The 18,340-nt window shown below is 39.8% G+C and overlaps 1 protein-coding gene across 4 annotated transcripts in view; it reads right to left on the bottom strand.

The window, feature by feature from the left end:
• DAAM2 (dishevelled associated activator of morphogenesis 2) overlaps window positions 1–18,340 on the bottom strand; it is a 205,539-nt gene that overhangs the window by 52,989 nt on the left and 134,210 nt on the right. For all 4 annotated transcript variants that reach the window (XM_040612105.1, XM_040612104.1, XM_040612101.1 and 1 more), the window contains 5 exons: window positions 14,227–14,560; window positions 5,906–6,016; window positions 4,785–4,888; window positions 2,602–2,668; window positions 1,547–1,664 (listed from right to left, as the gene is read on the bottom strand). In XM_040612105.1, the coding sequence (XP_040468039.1) occupies window positions 1,547–1,664; window positions 2,602–2,668; window positions 4,785–4,888; window positions 5,906–6,016; window positions 14,227–14,560 (734 nt within the window). The remainder of the gene's footprint in view (window positions 1–1,546; window positions 1,665–2,601; window positions 2,669–4,784; window positions 4,889–5,905; window positions 6,017–14,226; window positions 14,561–18,340) is intronic.

Genomic DNA, 18,340 nt, shown 5'->3' with positions numbered 1-18,340 from the left:
GAAAAAGACCAACCCATGAGAACTTGTTTCCATGCCAAAGTCCACAGACCTGCCTGCTGCTGGCCAGTCTGCTGACTGGCATTCCTTCCTTTCCACCTTCCAACTCAATCCTGTATGGAGTAAACTGTAGAACACAAAGCCTAACTGTGAACTGTTGCTAGCAGATCAGTTACAAACATCTGGCATACGGGAACAGCACATAACAACCACGGGCAACTCTGCACCTGATTTTGCACATTCAGGTTGTGTAACCCTTTTGACAGATTATTTCTAACTTCTAACTTGCACCTCAAATGTATAGAAGTGATTCCTTTGTGATAGCTGTTACTCAGTGTTTTCTGTGGCTTGATGCTGGGGTTTTCTTTTGGTACCCAGGTAACATCATAACCAGGCACTGTAAATACAATCAGGTGTTCTATGTGCATGCTTGGTTATCTGCAGGCCAGCAAAATTCAACTGGCATTAAAAATTTGTACAAACACGACCAAAAAGTGTGGAAAGAACAGAAATTGAACCACATGGACTGATCGCATGGATATAAACCAGAAGAGCCAAAGCAACATAAAGTTCACCTCAGCTCCCTGAGTTGCATAACCTAGACCTTCAGATTCTTCAGAGCTGCTCCAGTACAATCCTCTCCTGGCCTAGCAGGGCTTAGTCCTGCCACCAAAAATCCAGGTCAATACTTAAAGCTCAAATACTGTCTTAAAAACTAATATCAAGGAGACCAGTGGGACAAACAACTGCTTGAATTTGTGGATGGCAGTACTTGAACCTAAAGAGTGCCTGAAAATATACCACATTACTTTCTGAAAAAGCACACCACAGTACACCTCCTCCATGTTCCCTTCTCATTTTGACTGCCCAAGTACAGCCAAAAGTAATGAAGATCAGCATCTGATACCTAAAAGGATCAAGGCAGGCAGTTTTTTAGTAATCTTGCTATGCCTTTGCTCAGCTGCTACACTCTGGAAGCATAAATGAGTTGTTTTATTACAGTTAACCAAGAAGATTCTTATCGCTTCTTTTGAAAACAAATGCCAGTGTTATTTTTCAGTTTGAGTTCAGGAGCTCTGCACCAATACATTGCCATGAGATAGCAGCCTGAAGACTCACTGTGGAATTTCCCAGTGACAGAACAGCTTTCAGTACTGTATTGTTTCACCAGAAAAATTCCTCAGTGCATTTTGTTAATATTCAAAATGATATCTATTTCAGGGAATTCCCTGTCTAAAGCACAAGGGCTCTTTCTTTTTTAGAACTTTCAGTTTAAAATCATTAAAAGCTCTGTCAGTGACTAACTGGAATGTCTCAGCTACTTAATTTTATTTGCAAGTGCAGAGAGGTCAAGCTGCTGCTTTAAGTACTGCAACAAAAATCTGCTGGATGGAGTCAGTGGTAAGATAACAAATTCCTTAGCCACTGCCAAGTTCTGAATGGAAGACCCGAGCAGTGTGTTCCTTGGTTATCTGTGACCCTCTACCTACACCAAAGCTTCACCTAGTTCTTTAGTACCCCTTGCTCTGGAGAACTGTGATGTACTCACATGGCATCTGCAAGCAGTGCTGGAGGATGGATAACAAATAAGGATAGGCATCTGTGTGCTTCAATCTCTTCTTGATCAACTCAAACATCTGAGAGGCACTTTTTGTATCAATGTGGATCTGCAGTGAGAGAAGGTAGTGAAAGAACAAGAGAAAAAACTATGCACAGTGAAATCCCAACTAACTGTGAAAGATCTGATCAACACAGAGACAGGTGAATTTCCAGCAACTGGACCTCTGTAGAATCTCCTGCAATGTCCAGCTGCAAGTTCCAGTGAGGAGCAAGCACATGGGTCTTTGAGACCAGCACTGCCATCTCCACTCCAGTATGAAAAAGATTCCCAAAGTAAAGGGCTAGAAAGGTAGGAGGCATGCAAAGCCACCAAGAGCTGTTCTGAAGCAAGGAAAGCATTTGGGTCCTAGAAAGTGGTGGCACAAATAGTAGAAGCTAAGCAGGAAAGGGCTAGTTGTTCTGTGTTGTTGTGTGGCAAGAGCTGGTCATGGAAATAGGAAACTGTAACTGTTCTATACCCTATAGCCTCTTACTCTTGCTAAAGGTTGTGGAAACTGTCCTTGTTTTATGCTCATCTTTAAAATCCACCCAGTCTGAAATACTGATCCTCTCCACAGGCTCTGAGGTGACAGTCTTCAGAAGAGTTTCCCATAATCTTGGGAAAAGTATCAGAGAAGAGCATAAGCTTCACCCATAGTCCTGTAAAAGGGATGTCTGAAACTAGAATGCATGTGGATCATGTGGACTGAGAACATGAGCGCAGGACTGAGAACACACTCCACTCATGAACCTTCAGCTAAACATAAGAAAGAAGTCTTTGTCAAAGATACTTGGCAGGAGCCCTGTCTGTGATCATTGTTTTCATTATGCACACATCACAGACCCCCTTACTTGCTAAATGAGAAACAGTGAAAACAAGAGCACCAGCCACTCTCAGCACCAAAGTCAATCATTGTTTCCAGGGAACACAAAGGGAAGTTGCACCAAGCATCCAAAGTGGATGCTCAGCTTTGGCAAGTTCAGGTATTCCAAAGAAAAACTTACCAGGTCAAACCTCTTGGCAAGTTCCAGGTCATCTTCATTTCTGACCATCTCAAAGAAATCTAAGTGCCTAAGAGAAAACAAAACAAGAACAAACAAAACCTGCTAATATTCATGGTGTAACTCAGACTTAATGTCAGACGCATGTCACTACAGAAGCAGCAACACCTCATTTCCAGCTAGAACACTTGGAAACTGGCAAACCTTTCTTACATGAAGTGCTGGCATACATATGCAAGGTAACTCATGGGGGTCAGTGCCAGGCCAAAAGGAATGGCTGGCTGAAGTATTTGTGCTCTTTTATCCTTGTGCTAATCACTGTGTTGAAGTAAAACTGCTAAAAATAAAGTAGGAAAGGAATATTCTATTTGTGATGAGGGCAATGCCTGTAGTGATAATATATTTCTTAAAAGCCCATGCCATACTTGTTAACCATGTATTAGACCATTAACAAGCTGTTTCTTTTGCATGGTGGAGTAGCGATGCATTCAGTGGATTAGTTAAACAGCAGAGCTCACAACTGTCTTCACATTTGCCTATTGATAAGCACATCAGTATGCCTCTGTTGGGATCTGGAGGACCTGGTGAGACACACAGGACCCTGATATCTGGACTTCTCTTGCATGGAGACTAGAGCACAGCAGATGATGTGGAGAAAGGCTGTGGCACTTCCCTCTGTATAGACCTGGCATATAGTCTGTGTAATCCAGGCATGTGGGAGCCTCTCAAACCTCTGTTATTATCCTCACAACTGTAACTTGTAAGACTTGAAAGTGCCCCTAAGCCCCTCCTAAACATTTGTGGTTACTGACCAAAGGAACATGGATTGCCTATAGGAGAGATTCTCTTCTCAGTTATAATATTGTGGATCAAAAGTAACATTAGTGTTTCCAGCTCTGCAGCAAACTGTGGACACACAACTGCACGCAATCTTTCCCTGTGACATTAATACACAAGTGTATGTGTGTTATGTCCAACTGCTCAAAGATGTGAGCCCAGTCCTTATGACAGGCAGCTGGTGCTAACACAGTGCCTATGCAGAATCTCAGGCACACTACATTTGCCCCCAGGGATAGCTCTATCACCCCATAGCAGCTCCCAGACAGTGAGAAAACAGTGCCTTGTAAGCTGAGGCATAGGCCTGACCCATAGGTTTTGCACTATGTGCCTTGGCAAACGTAAATCCCAGATATCAGACACTTACAAATCAACCCTGCTCTGTAGGAAGGGGCTTGGAGTAGCAGACAATAAGGGATAGCAGCACATCAGCAGCTCAGTGCCTCTCTGCAAAGCTTAATGTGGTCACAGGAGAAGGTAGATTCCCACAGCTGCCTGCCCTTACACATTAAAATGCTTCATTTTGTTAAGCAAATGGATTTTACGAGGCTCCTCATTAGTTCCTCAGTCTTTTAGCTTCTTGAAGTGTCTCAGTCAAATTGTTCAGACTGTTTACTCCAAGTTTATTTCAGCATGTGGCTTTGTGAAGGGTTTAATTTAAGGTCATTAGTAGCTCCAATTACTGTGGCAAAACACAGAACTGCTAGTGGAGAAAACATTTATTATCCGTATAACTTTTAACACAGTAATTTAAAGGTGCCATTCAGTGTTACATTTTGTGCAGTAGCAGAGCTGTTTGAAGATGCTCCTCATTCTTCTTTCTTGCCCCCTTGGCATCTCTACCCTACCACTCACCGCAAGTGCCTCTTCTCTCATAGTTGTACCACAGCCACTCTTTGGGAGGTTGTGATACTAGCTAGATCACAAAAATAGACTGAGCATAAAGAAAAAACTTGGAAACTCAGAACCTGCATTTTGACCATATCTACTCAGTCTCAATGAACTCAATGAACTACTGGCTTCCCTCCCTTCTACCAGGATAGGCTGTTTTCCCAGTTTTGCTACAAGAGAAGAAAGAAGTTTTTTTTTCATTCTCATTGCCATCCCCAGCTTAGCAGGAAAGCAATTCAGGAACTCCTTGCCACAGCCACTGCCAATTCAATATGCACATTTCCTACTTCATCTTCTGATTTTAATTGTAAGGACATATCTCCTTTCTGTCTTTAAAGGGAGTAACTTTTAGGAAGAGACAGAGACAGCTTTGTACTTAAATCTAAACCCCAAACGGAGAGGAGTTTTTAAGAATTCTTTCTGTTGTTCAGTAACTGTTCTCAGAAAAAATGTCTTACCTGTCCAGTGTGGCATTCTCATGTCCTCTTAGCTTATCAATGACAGGCTGAATTCCCAGCATTAGGAACTCATATCGTAGGTGTAATCGGAACTCCAAGTTGTCCTTAAAAATTGAGGGAAAACCAAGCTATTGGGTTCCAAAAGCTTTTAATCACATTATAAAAAAATATTACTTAAAACCTCAGTTCTTCCCTTTGTTTCTCTATCCTGACACCAATCTTTGCCTCTGTTTCACTTAAAAATGCAGTTATCCTGACACCAATCTTTGCCTCTGTTTCACTTAAAAATGCAGTCCTTGTTTACCTACAATGAATTCTGCATACGCAGTGAGAAGGACAGCATGTTCCATCTTGTTCTATAAAGTACAAAAGTTATTAGTATTTATCCTGCTAGTCCATTGGAGGTCCACCTCCTGCTTGCAGATGAACAGTACTTCAGTATTCCTCCTCGTTTTTATATTTGTCATAAAACTACCTGTCTGGCAAACTTGACACCTGTTCAGTGGGATGTTACAGGACTGCCACAGACAGAGACGAACACATTGCCAGACAGAGCACCTGTGAGCTTGTTGTTTGTTGTGGTTTGACCAAAAAAAAAGAAAACCCAATGTAACAAAAGTAACACTTTAAACGAAACATAGTCAGTTTAAACTATCAACAAGACTCAAAAGGAAGTCTTTTTAATGAAAGAAAAACAACAAAGTGTCTTTTCTGAAGTGTCTCCCTTTGACATTTTTAAATTTAAACATTTTGAGTTTGGCTTTGAGTCAAAACAACTGAACATTGCAAACATTTCTGAAGGTAAAGCAAGATGTTTTCTAAAAGGCTGAAATCAAGGGGGAAATGCTTTGCAGTGCTGTAAAAATAAATAAATAAATAAACCCACACCAAAAATACCTGAGCAATCATCTCAGTGCAAGTAGTCTATGTTATCTTATAAGAGGCTGGGAATGAAATAATGTGGAAGTCTTTCTAAGACTGATACTAACAATTCAGCATTATTTTCCAGAAACTACATCCACTCAATAACACAAGATTTATGACTTAATCTACTAATACTTTCCAAGGTAAATTAATTCAAGCATAACATTTTAGAAGGATTTTCCAGGGCAGTGACTCACCTCACCAGCACCAGCATTCAGAACAGCATTGATAAAGGACATGATGGCTGTTTTGAGGTTTACTTCATCTCGGTATCGCCCCATACTTCGGTCTAACTCATTCAACAATGTCTGAAACAGAACAGCAGGCTAGGTTAGAGGATATAATCTAATTTCTTTTTACATACTGTTCATGGGATATGCACACAGTCTTCTTTTGATTTTCTATATATTTGGTTAAAGAAATAATTTTTTTCAGACAAGATTGTTAGCAATTTCGTGCATGCCACAATAAACAAATGAAGAATAGTGATAGAAATAAAATGCCTAACTGATTCTAAATGGAGGAAAAACAAAAGTTCTTTTTTTTAAACAGGCTATTATTTGAGAAAAAAAAACACAGATGCCCTTTATAGTTCTTGCCAACATGATCTAAGAAAGCAGCAGAATTATATCCCTCCTAGTCAGTTAAACTCTGTACGGTGAATATGACAGGGAGTTTACACATGCAGAAAAATAGCATCAGATTCATATATGCTTTCTACTCACATCACTCAAGTAAATGTCATTATTTTCTTGGATCTCAGCAGGATAGCCTGCACTTACATATACAGGAGGAGAGAATTCTAAAGAGAAGCTGTCTTTTGAGGAGTAAAACCTATACCTGAGCCTTGGAAGATTTCTCCTTGTTCCTTCACTTACAACCATTTCAAATGATACATACAATTACCTACCTCTTGGTCAGGTCTTTTAGGGATTTGCAAATAACAGGAATATCCCCTGTACATACAGCTTCAAAGCTCAAATGTGAATTACACGGCGCAGCAAGTGTTGCAAGTGCAGTTAAGCTCTAGTTTCCATGTTACAGAACCATAGAATAATTTGGGTTGGAAGTACCTTTAAAGACCGTCTAGTCCAACCCTCCTGCAATAGGCAGGCACATCTTTCAAGTAGATCGGGCTGCTTAAAGCCCAGTCCGGCCTGACCTTGAACACTTCCAATAATGGGGCATCTACAATTTCTCTGGCCAACCTGTTCCAATGTCTCACCACCAAACATTTGATAAAAAAATCTCTTCCTTTTATCAAATCAAAACTTACCCTGTTTTAGTTTAAACACATTAGCCCTTGTCCTGTCACTACAGGCTTTGTTAAAAAGTCTTTTTCCATCTTTCTTATAAGCTTCCTTTACATATTGAAAGGCTGCTATAAGGTCTTCCCAGAGTCTGTATGCCCCCCTATTAACCAAATAGCAGGGGTATTTAGCGTTCAGGGAGTATTTAGCACAGAAATGCTTTTGGTCTAATCTCTACATACACACAGATATTTCACAGATAATCTTGTGAACCATCAGGGAACAAAGGAGAAAAAAAGACTAGACAAATAATGATGGTAGCCTTTGTCTTATGCAGTCTATTTAGAATTAATTCCACTTGAATATTTACTAAAGAGGTTATATGTAGAAACTGATTAGCCATGAAAGCAACTCTGCTTTTAGCTTTATGCTGATGACCATGAATCTTCTCTTCAGGATCTTCTCTGATCAGTTCATAATTCCAAGGTTGACTTTCCTTACTGGAAGAGTAACAAATTCCACTTGAGATCTGCCAGTTCAGTTGTGTGCATGTCACCCCAGCACTAATGATAAACACCCCACACTCATACATTTACTTTGCTGATGCACTAGAAAAGACAGCATTCTTTTTACTCTTCCCAAGAACTTTCAGCCATAAAGGGAGAATGAAGACAAAAATAGCTTTTTAGTGTTCAGCTTAGCAGAAGACCTAAATAATATTTTGAAGCTATGATGCTGAGTAAGGAAGTTCATTTTCCTTTAGTCAGTCTTCTGTCCCTGACTGCTGAAAGTGTCCATTCATAGCAAAATCTTTCCTGTGCTAGTCATTAGTTTCATAGGTCTATCTTGTTTCCTCTAGAAAACAGACCTCACTATGGAGATATGTCTCAAGAAACAGAGGGAATACCCTCCTGTGCATTTGCAGGGGTAAGAATACCCTCCCTAGCTTTATGCAAGCCCTTTTCTTGGTTTCATGTAAAAAATCTTTTGATCTGTCACACACTGCTACTGACAGCTGTTTTGATATCTGAGCATAGTATGTTCACTATCAAGCAAGCTTGATTTCATAAACTCCTTTTTCTTGCATTTTCTGAATTGCCCAGCTGGCATTTACAAATGGCTGTGCTCCTGGCATTTGAACTTCATGAACATCACATCCATGATTTCTTTATAGTTATATTATGACCAAATACCAACCCTTCCCCCATTTTGTTAGAAAGTGAATGAGTCTTACATAAAATTACATGAAATGCCCTACTGAGCCAGACTGATGGGCAGTCCAGTCCAGTCCAGCATACTACCTCTAACAATGACAACAGGAGACTATTTAAGAAGTCTTTAAATTCACCAACAAAAGCAACTCTTCAACTTGACAAATAAGCACAAGTGAAACAAATGAGAAAATTTAGTTCTGTTACTGGCAGATTTGGTGCTGAAATGCAAAGCACATGCATCGTCTTGGAATGGTTTTGCTGATTTTCTTCAGAGGTCTCATTCCTACCGTATATTCTTACAGACATTTAGGAACATGCTAGAATCAATGCAACAACATATTAGACACAGCATCCAGACAGGTTAAAGAATATTAACAGAAGTTTTCTACCCCCTATTTCAGAAAGCTGAACCAGGAGTAGAATGCAGAGGGGGCCAAGCCAAATTTAGGGCAAGAAAAAAGTTCTGGGTTGCACTAAGCTAATTGGAAAGCAGCACATCTTCATGCTCTAGAAGGAAACACGATAAGTTCAGGCAATTCCTAAAGATCAGAGTCTACACCCACACACTGTGGCTGAACTCCAATGTCTCCAACCCTTTGCAAATGGCTGAGGTTCAAGTCTTCACTCGAACATTTCCTGTGAAAAAGATTTCACCACACCTCTTGGCAGCCAGCTCTGTGGCCCAATTGATCTTATGGTTGTAAAGGTTTTTCTACTATTTAAGCAAAACTTTCCTTACTTAATCCCATTATTCCTCATCACTGACATCCAGTAGGGTTTCAGTCAATCTGCAGCAAACCTCAAAAGGCTTTGGATGAGCCTTGAGGGGAAGAACCAAATCAAGTGGGAATACAGGATTTTAATTTGTTCCTTGTTAGCTCCTCTACTACAATTCCAAATTGATCAGATTTCTCCCTACAGATTACATTCCGTACTGATGGTGTTTAATACAAACCAGGCAAGGGGGCTCTGGGAGGCATGCTTCTAATCTCCACCTTTTCAACTAACAATATCAGACTTCCTTTATTCCTTCACCTCAAGATTCAAAATTTCTAGCAGCATTGAGGAGGAAAACAAGAGTGTTCCGTCCAAAGCAGCCCAGTTAATATTTTCATCAGCAAGTGAAATCACCTCCTTTCAGACAGTATCTAACACCCAGGTTCTCTCAAGACTGAAAGAAAAAGTCTTTCCACAGCATTCCCCAGCTGGGTGGGTGTTTCAGATAGTGAACTAGGCTGGAAGGGCACTGGAACATCATAATACACTTTTCTGGGCCAATAAAGCACTATGACTTTGCAATATTAGCTTGACTCAAAATATGGCATCTTAAGAAGTACAACATGTTACAATGTCATAACACAATACATTCACTCCACAGGAGAAATGAGGAAGCAGTAAGCATAACAACAATCAGAAAGGCAACAGCTTAGGGAAGAATAAGATCATGCCCCTTTCACAAAGGAAACCAGTCATAAGTAGGGTAATGCAGACATGAATGATGCTGAAATCAGAGACTCTTCCTTCTGTCTTTTCATAGCATTTTAGAAACCTCCATCTTCACAAGAAAAGCACCTAAGAAATACAATTAAAGCAATGCTTTCACGGTCACACAGTGAACCAGTGACATAATTACAGTAGTAATTAATTTGAATACATCAGATGGAAAAGGATCCTAGCAACGAAACCAAGGGCTCATCTTCCTAATTCCACATTTCTGCTTTGAGGGTTTATTCTCTGGCTTTCCAATGTTTTCTTTCACATCTTTTCTTTAAGGGGCAGAGTATAATTTGTAGGCAAAGAAGCATATTTCCAATGAAAATTGGATGAAGACAGCTTTTCCAGATTGTCTGAGGCAGGAGATTGAAGGCATGCCTTTATATTATTGCAGAATTTGAGTAAAGACAGAATACTACTCTGAAGAGGACACTTTTCAAGGAGTATCTTAAAACAGGAACTGCAGACTGCCTGTTGGGCATTAAAGGGAGAGTTATTCCAGGCAGAAGGGCAGCATGAAAGAAGGGTCAGAGATTAAAGCAGGCAAAGGGATCAGCTCAGGCCAAAAACTGTGGCAAATGTTAGAAAATAGGAATAATAAAATATAAATTCAGATATAAATATAAGGTATATAATCTTGTGGCAAGTGCCAAGACAAAGATGATATGGATAGACCTGTGAACACATTGAATATTGGAGATATAGGGTGAAGCTGTAGTACTAAAAGGCATTCGAGTGAAGACTGAAGTCTCGACAAAGAATAAGGCCCAGAGAATCTCCCATAGGTTTAAAGTGACTGCTCTCTGGAGTTAAGCATTAGATTTATAATTGCAGTCAGTAGATGAAATCCTGGAAATTTAGAAAGAAGCAATATTTGACATCAGAGTTTCCACTCAGAGTAAAATACAAAATGTTGTTGAGTCTTTCATGTTCATGAAGTTATAGCTATATTTTCCATTAACTTCAATTAAAAAAAGAATACATAAAAATGCAAATACATTATTTCCAAAATAGTTGAGCACAATTTGATTAGCGGTCTTCAGTTGGTGTGACCTGGTGCAATCTAGTGAAATTAACTGGGATTATAAGTGTTTGTATCACTTAGGAATCTCGCTAATTTGGATTTTTACTTTAGATACACTAATATAACATTGTATGTTTTATATTAAAATAGTAGGAATTATAGTAGGACAGAGCCAATGCAAGTTTAGCAAGAACTGTATCTTAAGCCACAGCTTTCCTTGTCTACTAAATCACCAGTTGCTGGGTCCTCTGACTACTGCTGCGCCAGGTAGCAAGAGTTGTGCTTAGAACACTGTCCAGCAATAACTTCTGACATTCAACAAAACATGCCATATTTTATGTTACCGTGTCAAATACATGATCTGTATGTCACTCCACCACACTTGAACACATGTAAATTGAAAATAATCAGTGTTCCAACCTAGAGTTGTCAGCAGCAAGAGCTCATGAGCTCATGCATGAGCTCAAATTTTAGATGGTTACCAGTAAATAACCTCTGAACCTCTCTTCCTTCTTCTTACAAAGAGGAGCAGAAGCAGAACCATGGACCCCAAATATTTACTCATTGCCTTAATATTCTTCTGCAAGAAGGCAAAAAACCCAAAAAACCAACCAACCAACCAACCAACCAAACCCAGAAAATAATTTGTGTTGAGGAAAAGTAGATCTGGAACAGTATTTCTTACATTTACCTCCTCATTCCTCAAAGTAAATAGTGCTTGTCACCACAGATGATATGGAAAGAGTGGGACTCTTAGATCTACTGCAGTCTGCAAGAGGGGAAAATAAATCCAAAGACATAGTGTACGAAGTATCAGCTTTCATAGATAGGAGGAATAAACTGATAAATTGACAGTGACGTGTCTGAAAGGGGTGAAGAATATTATCAACAACTGGCAGGAAGGCAGCTTAAGGAAAAGCAACAATGGCACTGATGTTGTCAGTGGTCAGCGTTACCTCTAAGTTATTTATTGGGCATTCCAATAAATGTAAGCTCAGTATAGTTTCTAGAAAGCCCTATAGTTTTTACTTCACAAGAACTGAGTTTGATTTCCAAAACAGAGAATCTGAAATTATTCTCTTCGGTATTGTGTCTCTAATTTGGCTACTGTCTTCCAGAGCTACATCTAGAGAAAGACTGAACAGTGCTTTTACAGTTCCCAGCTTTTCTTTTTTCCCTCCATTAGAATCAGTCTGCAATAATGAACAATAGAGCCAAAAGAATAAATTCCTACTCTGCACATTCAAAGCATGTTTCTCCTGTTCCTACAGTTTAGTTCATTTTTAATTACTTTTCACCAAAAGAATTCTCTTTTCTTGGTTCTGCCAGATCCCCAGTTGTGGGGGATCATTTTCAACATAACAGTGATTAGGTGTGGCCAGTCAAAGTCAACCAAAAGCTGCAAGCTCTAAAGAGTTCAGACACTTCAATACACTGAGTGATGCTGCTAGTTTCTCAAGCTATAAGAACACATCTTTAAAAAAGCTGAGTTTGAAACCTAAAGGATCTCTTCAGATACTTGCAAAGTCTGGGTTACAAAGATTTCACTCAGGACTGGGATAAAGAAAAACAAGATTTCACTGGCTTTCATTGTACACCACATCTTTGAAGTTTAAGGTAAAGGCATAGAATAATTGTTGTCAGCTCATCCTTTTCTTAAAATGACCTCCTATACAAGTTACAGTGGGTGCTTCTCTTGATAATGAGCTGCAAGACCATTCTGAGACACAGATGTGGGAGGGTAAAAGACAAAGAGATATAACAGCCTCTTAACTAGCAAGTCCTAGAGGACCAGAGAATTTTCCACTAAAATGTAAGGAAGACCATGACCACATTTCTTTCATCAGCATTTAAAAAATCTCCAGTCTTTCTGTTAGGAGAAAATTACTGAAGATAGATGAGGAATGTTTTTGGATGAGCCCTTACCTCCTCAAGATTAAACTCAAGCTATTGCTGAGTGTGGTGGAAAACCACATTCCAGTATCTAGGCACAAGTGTTAGAAACTGCAAACAAGAACACATCCCTTCTGCTAAATCATTTTGGGGTTTGGGTCGGGTTTTTTGTTTGTTTTGTTTAAGAAAGAAAAAGAGAGAGTATCCATTTATCTTTCATTTTTTTCCCAGAAGGAAAAATATTTTGACAAAAGCAAGCATTTATGCAAAGCACTCTTTAATGAATGTGAGAGTTAGTAAGTATCTGCAAACCATGTACATGGCTTACTTTTCTGCTTCTGCATCCATCATTCCCATCATACTCCCGTACTAAAGAATGGTGGCATATTCTTATGACTGCAGCTGTAACATCTTCATCTTCCAGTTTTTACTGCAATTACTATTTTCTCTATTGAAATAGCCTCAAGAGCTTTCAGCTGAAATCAAAAGCCCCCACCCACCCATCCGCACCCCATTCTGAGTCATGCGTCCTATGTGCCATACCTGCATATTGAAGACATACACCAAGTTTGAACAGAGAAGCACGGTAAATGGCGCAGTGCCCATAAAGGGGTGGACTTGCCAGTGCCACATACAGGTTAATATCAAGCCAATATCTCCTGCATCCCCATCTCGGGTCTGAGACACAGTTACTGAATCCCATAGTGCATTCAGTTCTAATAATAAACATAACGTTGGCAGCTAGTGTTCATAAGCACATACTCTTCCCCCATTCACTTTTACAGTCAGAAGCTCATTGTAGCCCAAAATCCGCTGATGCATTAGCGGAGGAGGAGGCAGGTAATAATGGCTGAGAGAAACCAGGATCCAGGGCCTGTTGGCTCAACACCACACTTACCATTTCACTAAGGAAGAATAGTAAATGGGTGAGGTTATCCCCAGGTTTAGGAGCTACAGGTTCATACACAGCAACAGATTCTGTTAACAACTTTTTTGTAAAGGTGCTCAGTTCACTAGGAAGAGGAACATTACAACAGCAGCCAGCAGTACCCACAACAAAAGCCTGCCAATGATCTACTGACCTACCTCAAGGTCTCTGAGAATGAGTTTCCCTTCTGTGTTCTGAATGGGAGTTATCTGAGCCAACAACTGCTAAGTGGTGACAATTCACAAGTTGATTGCTAAGTGGCAATTGAAGTGCCTCCACTGTACGTTATTTAATCCATTGTCTCCATTATTTAATCCACAGCTCGTTTATTTACTAAATTAAGGGCTTTAAAATCACTCCAGAGGCTCCTGGAATCCTGTGGCTTTGGCTTTTAGAGCAGAACAAATCACTATCACCCCAGAAATGCCATCAGTTTAGAGTATGAACAGATTACCAGGTTTCATTTAACATCACAAACCCCCATTTTCAGGTAAAAGATAGGGGATTTTAAATTAACACTAATGACAAGCAATCAGATCTTGGGGGAAAAAAAAATTAATGCCTTTAAACTATTTGAGGAAGTGCCCTTCCTAAAACAAAATGAAAAATATTTCCTTTACACTACCTAGCAAGTTTGCAATACATGCACTGTAAAAATTGCTCCCTGCAAAGATTCATCATGCTGGGTATTTCTGGCAAAGTATCCTCCTTGTACCTGGAATCTTGTCCTTTCTGCAGCATAGACTTGGTAGTGAAGCATGGCTTGCAAGACTTTCTTGTGACCATCTGGTACCAAGCAGACAGCCCCTAGGATCTCTAGCACAGCAATCTTGGTCTTAATGTTCTCAGTCCGTAAGCTCTGGGAGATGATGTTGATACTCTCTGGATGAGCCAGGACGTGAGCCCGTCCTTGGGAGTTGTTCATCAGTGCCTTGATACACCCTATAACGGATGTGTGTATACGGCTCTCTGAGGTCTCATAGTCCATGCTCTTCAGAAAGTTCAGCAAACAGCTCAGGCCATCCAGCTCAATAAACCTGGTCACAAACCTGAAAAAAAACCCAAACCCAAAACAAAGGGTTAAGGAAATAATGAATAAGGAAAGGAGAACAAAGGCAATTTATTCAAAAGACACAATATTATTCAACCCTGCATCTGTAAACGCTGTCTGGTTTTTAGCCTAAAATTCACAAAATAATTCCCAGATATTTAAAACAAAACAAAACATACAAAACAAACAAACAAAAAAAAAAAAGAGAGAAAACAGACTAGCTAATAATGGTGTGTCACATAGTTTCAGGGTAACTATATCCTATAACCTTACGGCTGCACTGTTCTGTCACCTTGTTCTTTGTTGCAGTTACCACCAAACACCTGCTGTGGTCCACTCTAATAGCTGCTGCTTTTTCAAGACTGAACGGATTCTTCCAAATTGCTACATCTTACATAGATGCTAATATACACCAGATACATTTTCATACAGACTCATCACCATGCTTTTAATTATGAGTTCGGGTTATCTTGAAAGCCATTTTTAGACTTTGATGAAACATTTAGCCAGTACTACTTATACGCTTCCACCTCCAGGAGATGGGTACACTGACAGAGGCAAACTCATTACCAATGTGTCTGCCAGCTGTACTGACTTCACACTCTGATCCTCTGCTGTACCTATAGGAACATGTTATATTTAAGAGAGATATGTTCTTCAGTAAAAGGCAAAACTCCTATAATAGCCTTGGCTGATTTTTTTGTTGTTTGATTGGGTTTTTTTTAGTTTGAGGAGGTATACTGAGGATCAAACAAGTCCACTGACAATCTGCAATAGCAAAATGTGCAGTAAAAAATCACAAACAGAGGAAATACAGAATTACCCAGTTACCAAATGACACATTGAAGACTGAACCTATAGTAAGACAGGTTTGTTTTGACTACTAACATCACTAGAGTTCTGTTTCTACTATATTCTACCATAAAATTTGCCCTTCTTCAGGTTAAAAGTACAGTAACTGAGGATAAAAACAATATAGGAGAAACTCCTTGGAAAAGTTTAAGGTTTTGTTGAAAACCAGAGTTAAAAAATCCAGACAGGTCAAATTAGACCATGCAAACAGCTTCCTAGACAAATCAGTAGAAAAGAAGGGAATTATATGTCAGTTCAAACCAATCATTCTAGCAATGTTTCATTTAGAGTTCCAAGGCTTAAAAATGGGATTCAAAGATATGAAAAGGGATGCAAGTAATTTCTCTAGATCACTTTGTTTATGACCTGCCTCCTTTAATAGGTCATTCAGGTAGGTGCTCTTAGAATGTCTGAATGCAAACCCATGTGAATTACACTTGAATTTTCAGTCCACCAACATATACACCAACATGTCCATGACCACACTCCTAACAGCATAATGTAGAAAACCACCTCAATCATATCAAAAGGTGTTAACGGTTGCCACCTATGTAACAAATTAAAAATATCAAGTCTGTGTCATTCTGCTTTTACCTAGCCCCTCTTCCTCCCTCTTGGATACTTCCTAATGTACTGTCTTTCTCTTTTCTGTCCTTAAGTGAGATGCTATTCCTAATATACATCAGTAATGAAAGCACCATACTGAAAGACTGAATTTCACTGGTCTCTATTCATATCTCTGCACCAGCAAGACAAACCTGAGCCACACATATATATCTCCTGCATAATATTGACTTGACATATGTAGGGTCTTCTGGTGGTTACATCCCACACCACACAGGAATTTTTAGGGCTTACCTGAAAGTTATACTCTCTGTGATGAGAGATTGACCAAATTCTAGCTTACTTGGGCAGCAGTTTGACCACAAACATGCCAAAGCCTGGTGCTTTCAACAGTTTTGGGCTGAGGTTCGGGTTTTATTCAAAATTGAATTTCAAAGTGAGAATCAGAGTAAGGGCAAGCACACACAGGAACATGTGTGCACTAAAAATGAAAACAAGGTTTAGCTGAACCCCGCTAAGACAATCTGCCAAGTTTCACACAAATTTGATTGCACATTCTTTGGATGCATCATCTTGTCTACCCTAACAAATCATAGAGCAAAAGCCCCTCCGCCTCTAGGCCAGAGAGTGGGATCAACATTGTGTACCAGGAAATTTCGTAAGTCACTCGAAGCAGTTTGTTATTTAAACTGATTATAGAAAGATTAAATCTTAGTTCAGTTTCTGTAATGCACTTAGCTGTTGGCATGCCAAAGACGACTGAAATAAGTGCATTCATGGCTAAAAGAGTTGCTGCTAAGGGTGTATTTGGAATCAAAATAAGCACAAACTCAATGTGTTACCAAACAATGTGATGCCAATGACTTCTGAGCATTTTTCTAACCCTGGGCCTAAGGAGTAGAGTTGCTCTTTGCTTCTACAGTTGAGCTACTATTTTAAATTCTCCTCCTCCTCACCTCAAAAGTCCAGTTCTATGAATCTATCATATACCTTAGCTAGTCCCTCCACCTTTTGGGGAGGTGGGGAAAAGGGCGGGGGGGGGGGGGGGGGGGGGGGGGGGCGGAGCGGGCTAGGGTAAGCAGATGTTTTGCTTTTCAGTTCCAGGAGTAAGGGAAGGCTTCAGATGAATAACTTTCTGAAGATATGGAGCTCTGTTTTCAAAAGAAAGCATCCTGAAGAAGCAGCTGAACAAAGGGTCCCTTAAACATAATTTTGGATGGAACACCTGGTCTTATGACAAGACAAACAAGGCACTATAACTTCCATGCATTTTCACCTGTTCTGATGACCATGTGAAAAAAAAATGGTAGGGGCACAAAAGTCACATTGTCTCAATTAAGTACAATCCCTTTCTAAATTCACTGGCAGAATAATTTTTCTAGGATTGTTTGGATGAGGTCATTCCAAAAAGGAGGCATGCGCAGGGAAGTGGTGTGTGTCACAGACCTTTATTAATGACATAATGTAAAACAATGTCGGGATTTTCCTGTGCTCTTCCTAGTCCAGAAAGCAAACAGTAAGCGGCATTATTCAATAGGAAGGCAAACCCAAATACCTTCCCATTTCAGCTGGCATCAGCAACAGGAATTAAATGATGATTTTTCACCTTCCTTTTCCAAAACACTTAGTTCCCTATTCTCCGGAAAAGCCAGAATCATGCAAGGGAGAGATAAAGAAATGGCAATAGCAGTTTCTGGGCTAACACATATTCTCAGTATGAGGATTTGCTCAGTGTGAGGAGCTATGTGTCTGTACAGGAGAAAAAAAGAAGTGGGAGTTTAGCTGATAGGCTGAGCGCCATAATCCTTAGACTATTTGGCATTTGTATGTCTCTAAGTAGGGATGTGTATGTGTTTGTGTGTATGTGCAAAAGAAAACTTAGCTCATGCAAATGAAAAACCTTTTTCCTCACAATATACACGTGTGTAACTAACTGCCATCTTATATGTCCTGTATGCTGCAAAGTAAGGTCTTGTTCTAGACTGTAAGGTGTAAAGTTTAGCATATTTGCCAATGCATTCTGGCTAACACATTCAAAAATTTCAGTGTAAATAAAGCAGGGTGTGTTTTAATAGGTGCTAAACAAGCAAATTAAAGCCTAACCTCACCTCAGACTCACTTGACCAGTTTAGCACACTTTAAAAGGCAGGGCGCCTCTTAGTCTTTCAAGTTTTAGAGAGTGCTGATCAGAATGAGTTAGCTAGCTCTAATAACAAGCCTTTCATCCAAATACAGATGTGGCAGCCTAAAGAGGTAATGACCCACTGATGGATTCCTAGTGTAGGGGGGGGGACAGCCTCCCTATGAGACCTGATCCAGCTCAGGAAAGACAGATCATATGCTGTGGGTGTGCAGAAAGCAG

The sequence above is a fragment of the Falco naumanni genome, chromosome 12, assembly GCF_017639655.2.
Source record: "Falco naumanni isolate bFalNau1 chromosome 12, bFalNau1.pat, whole genome shotgun sequence".
In the NCBI taxonomy this organism is placed as follows: Eukaryota; Metazoa; Chordata; class Aves; order Falconiformes; family Falconidae; genus Falco; species Falco naumanni.
Note: the sequence above shows the minus strand (reverse complement) of the source record. Positions and strands in the feature narration are given on the sequence as shown.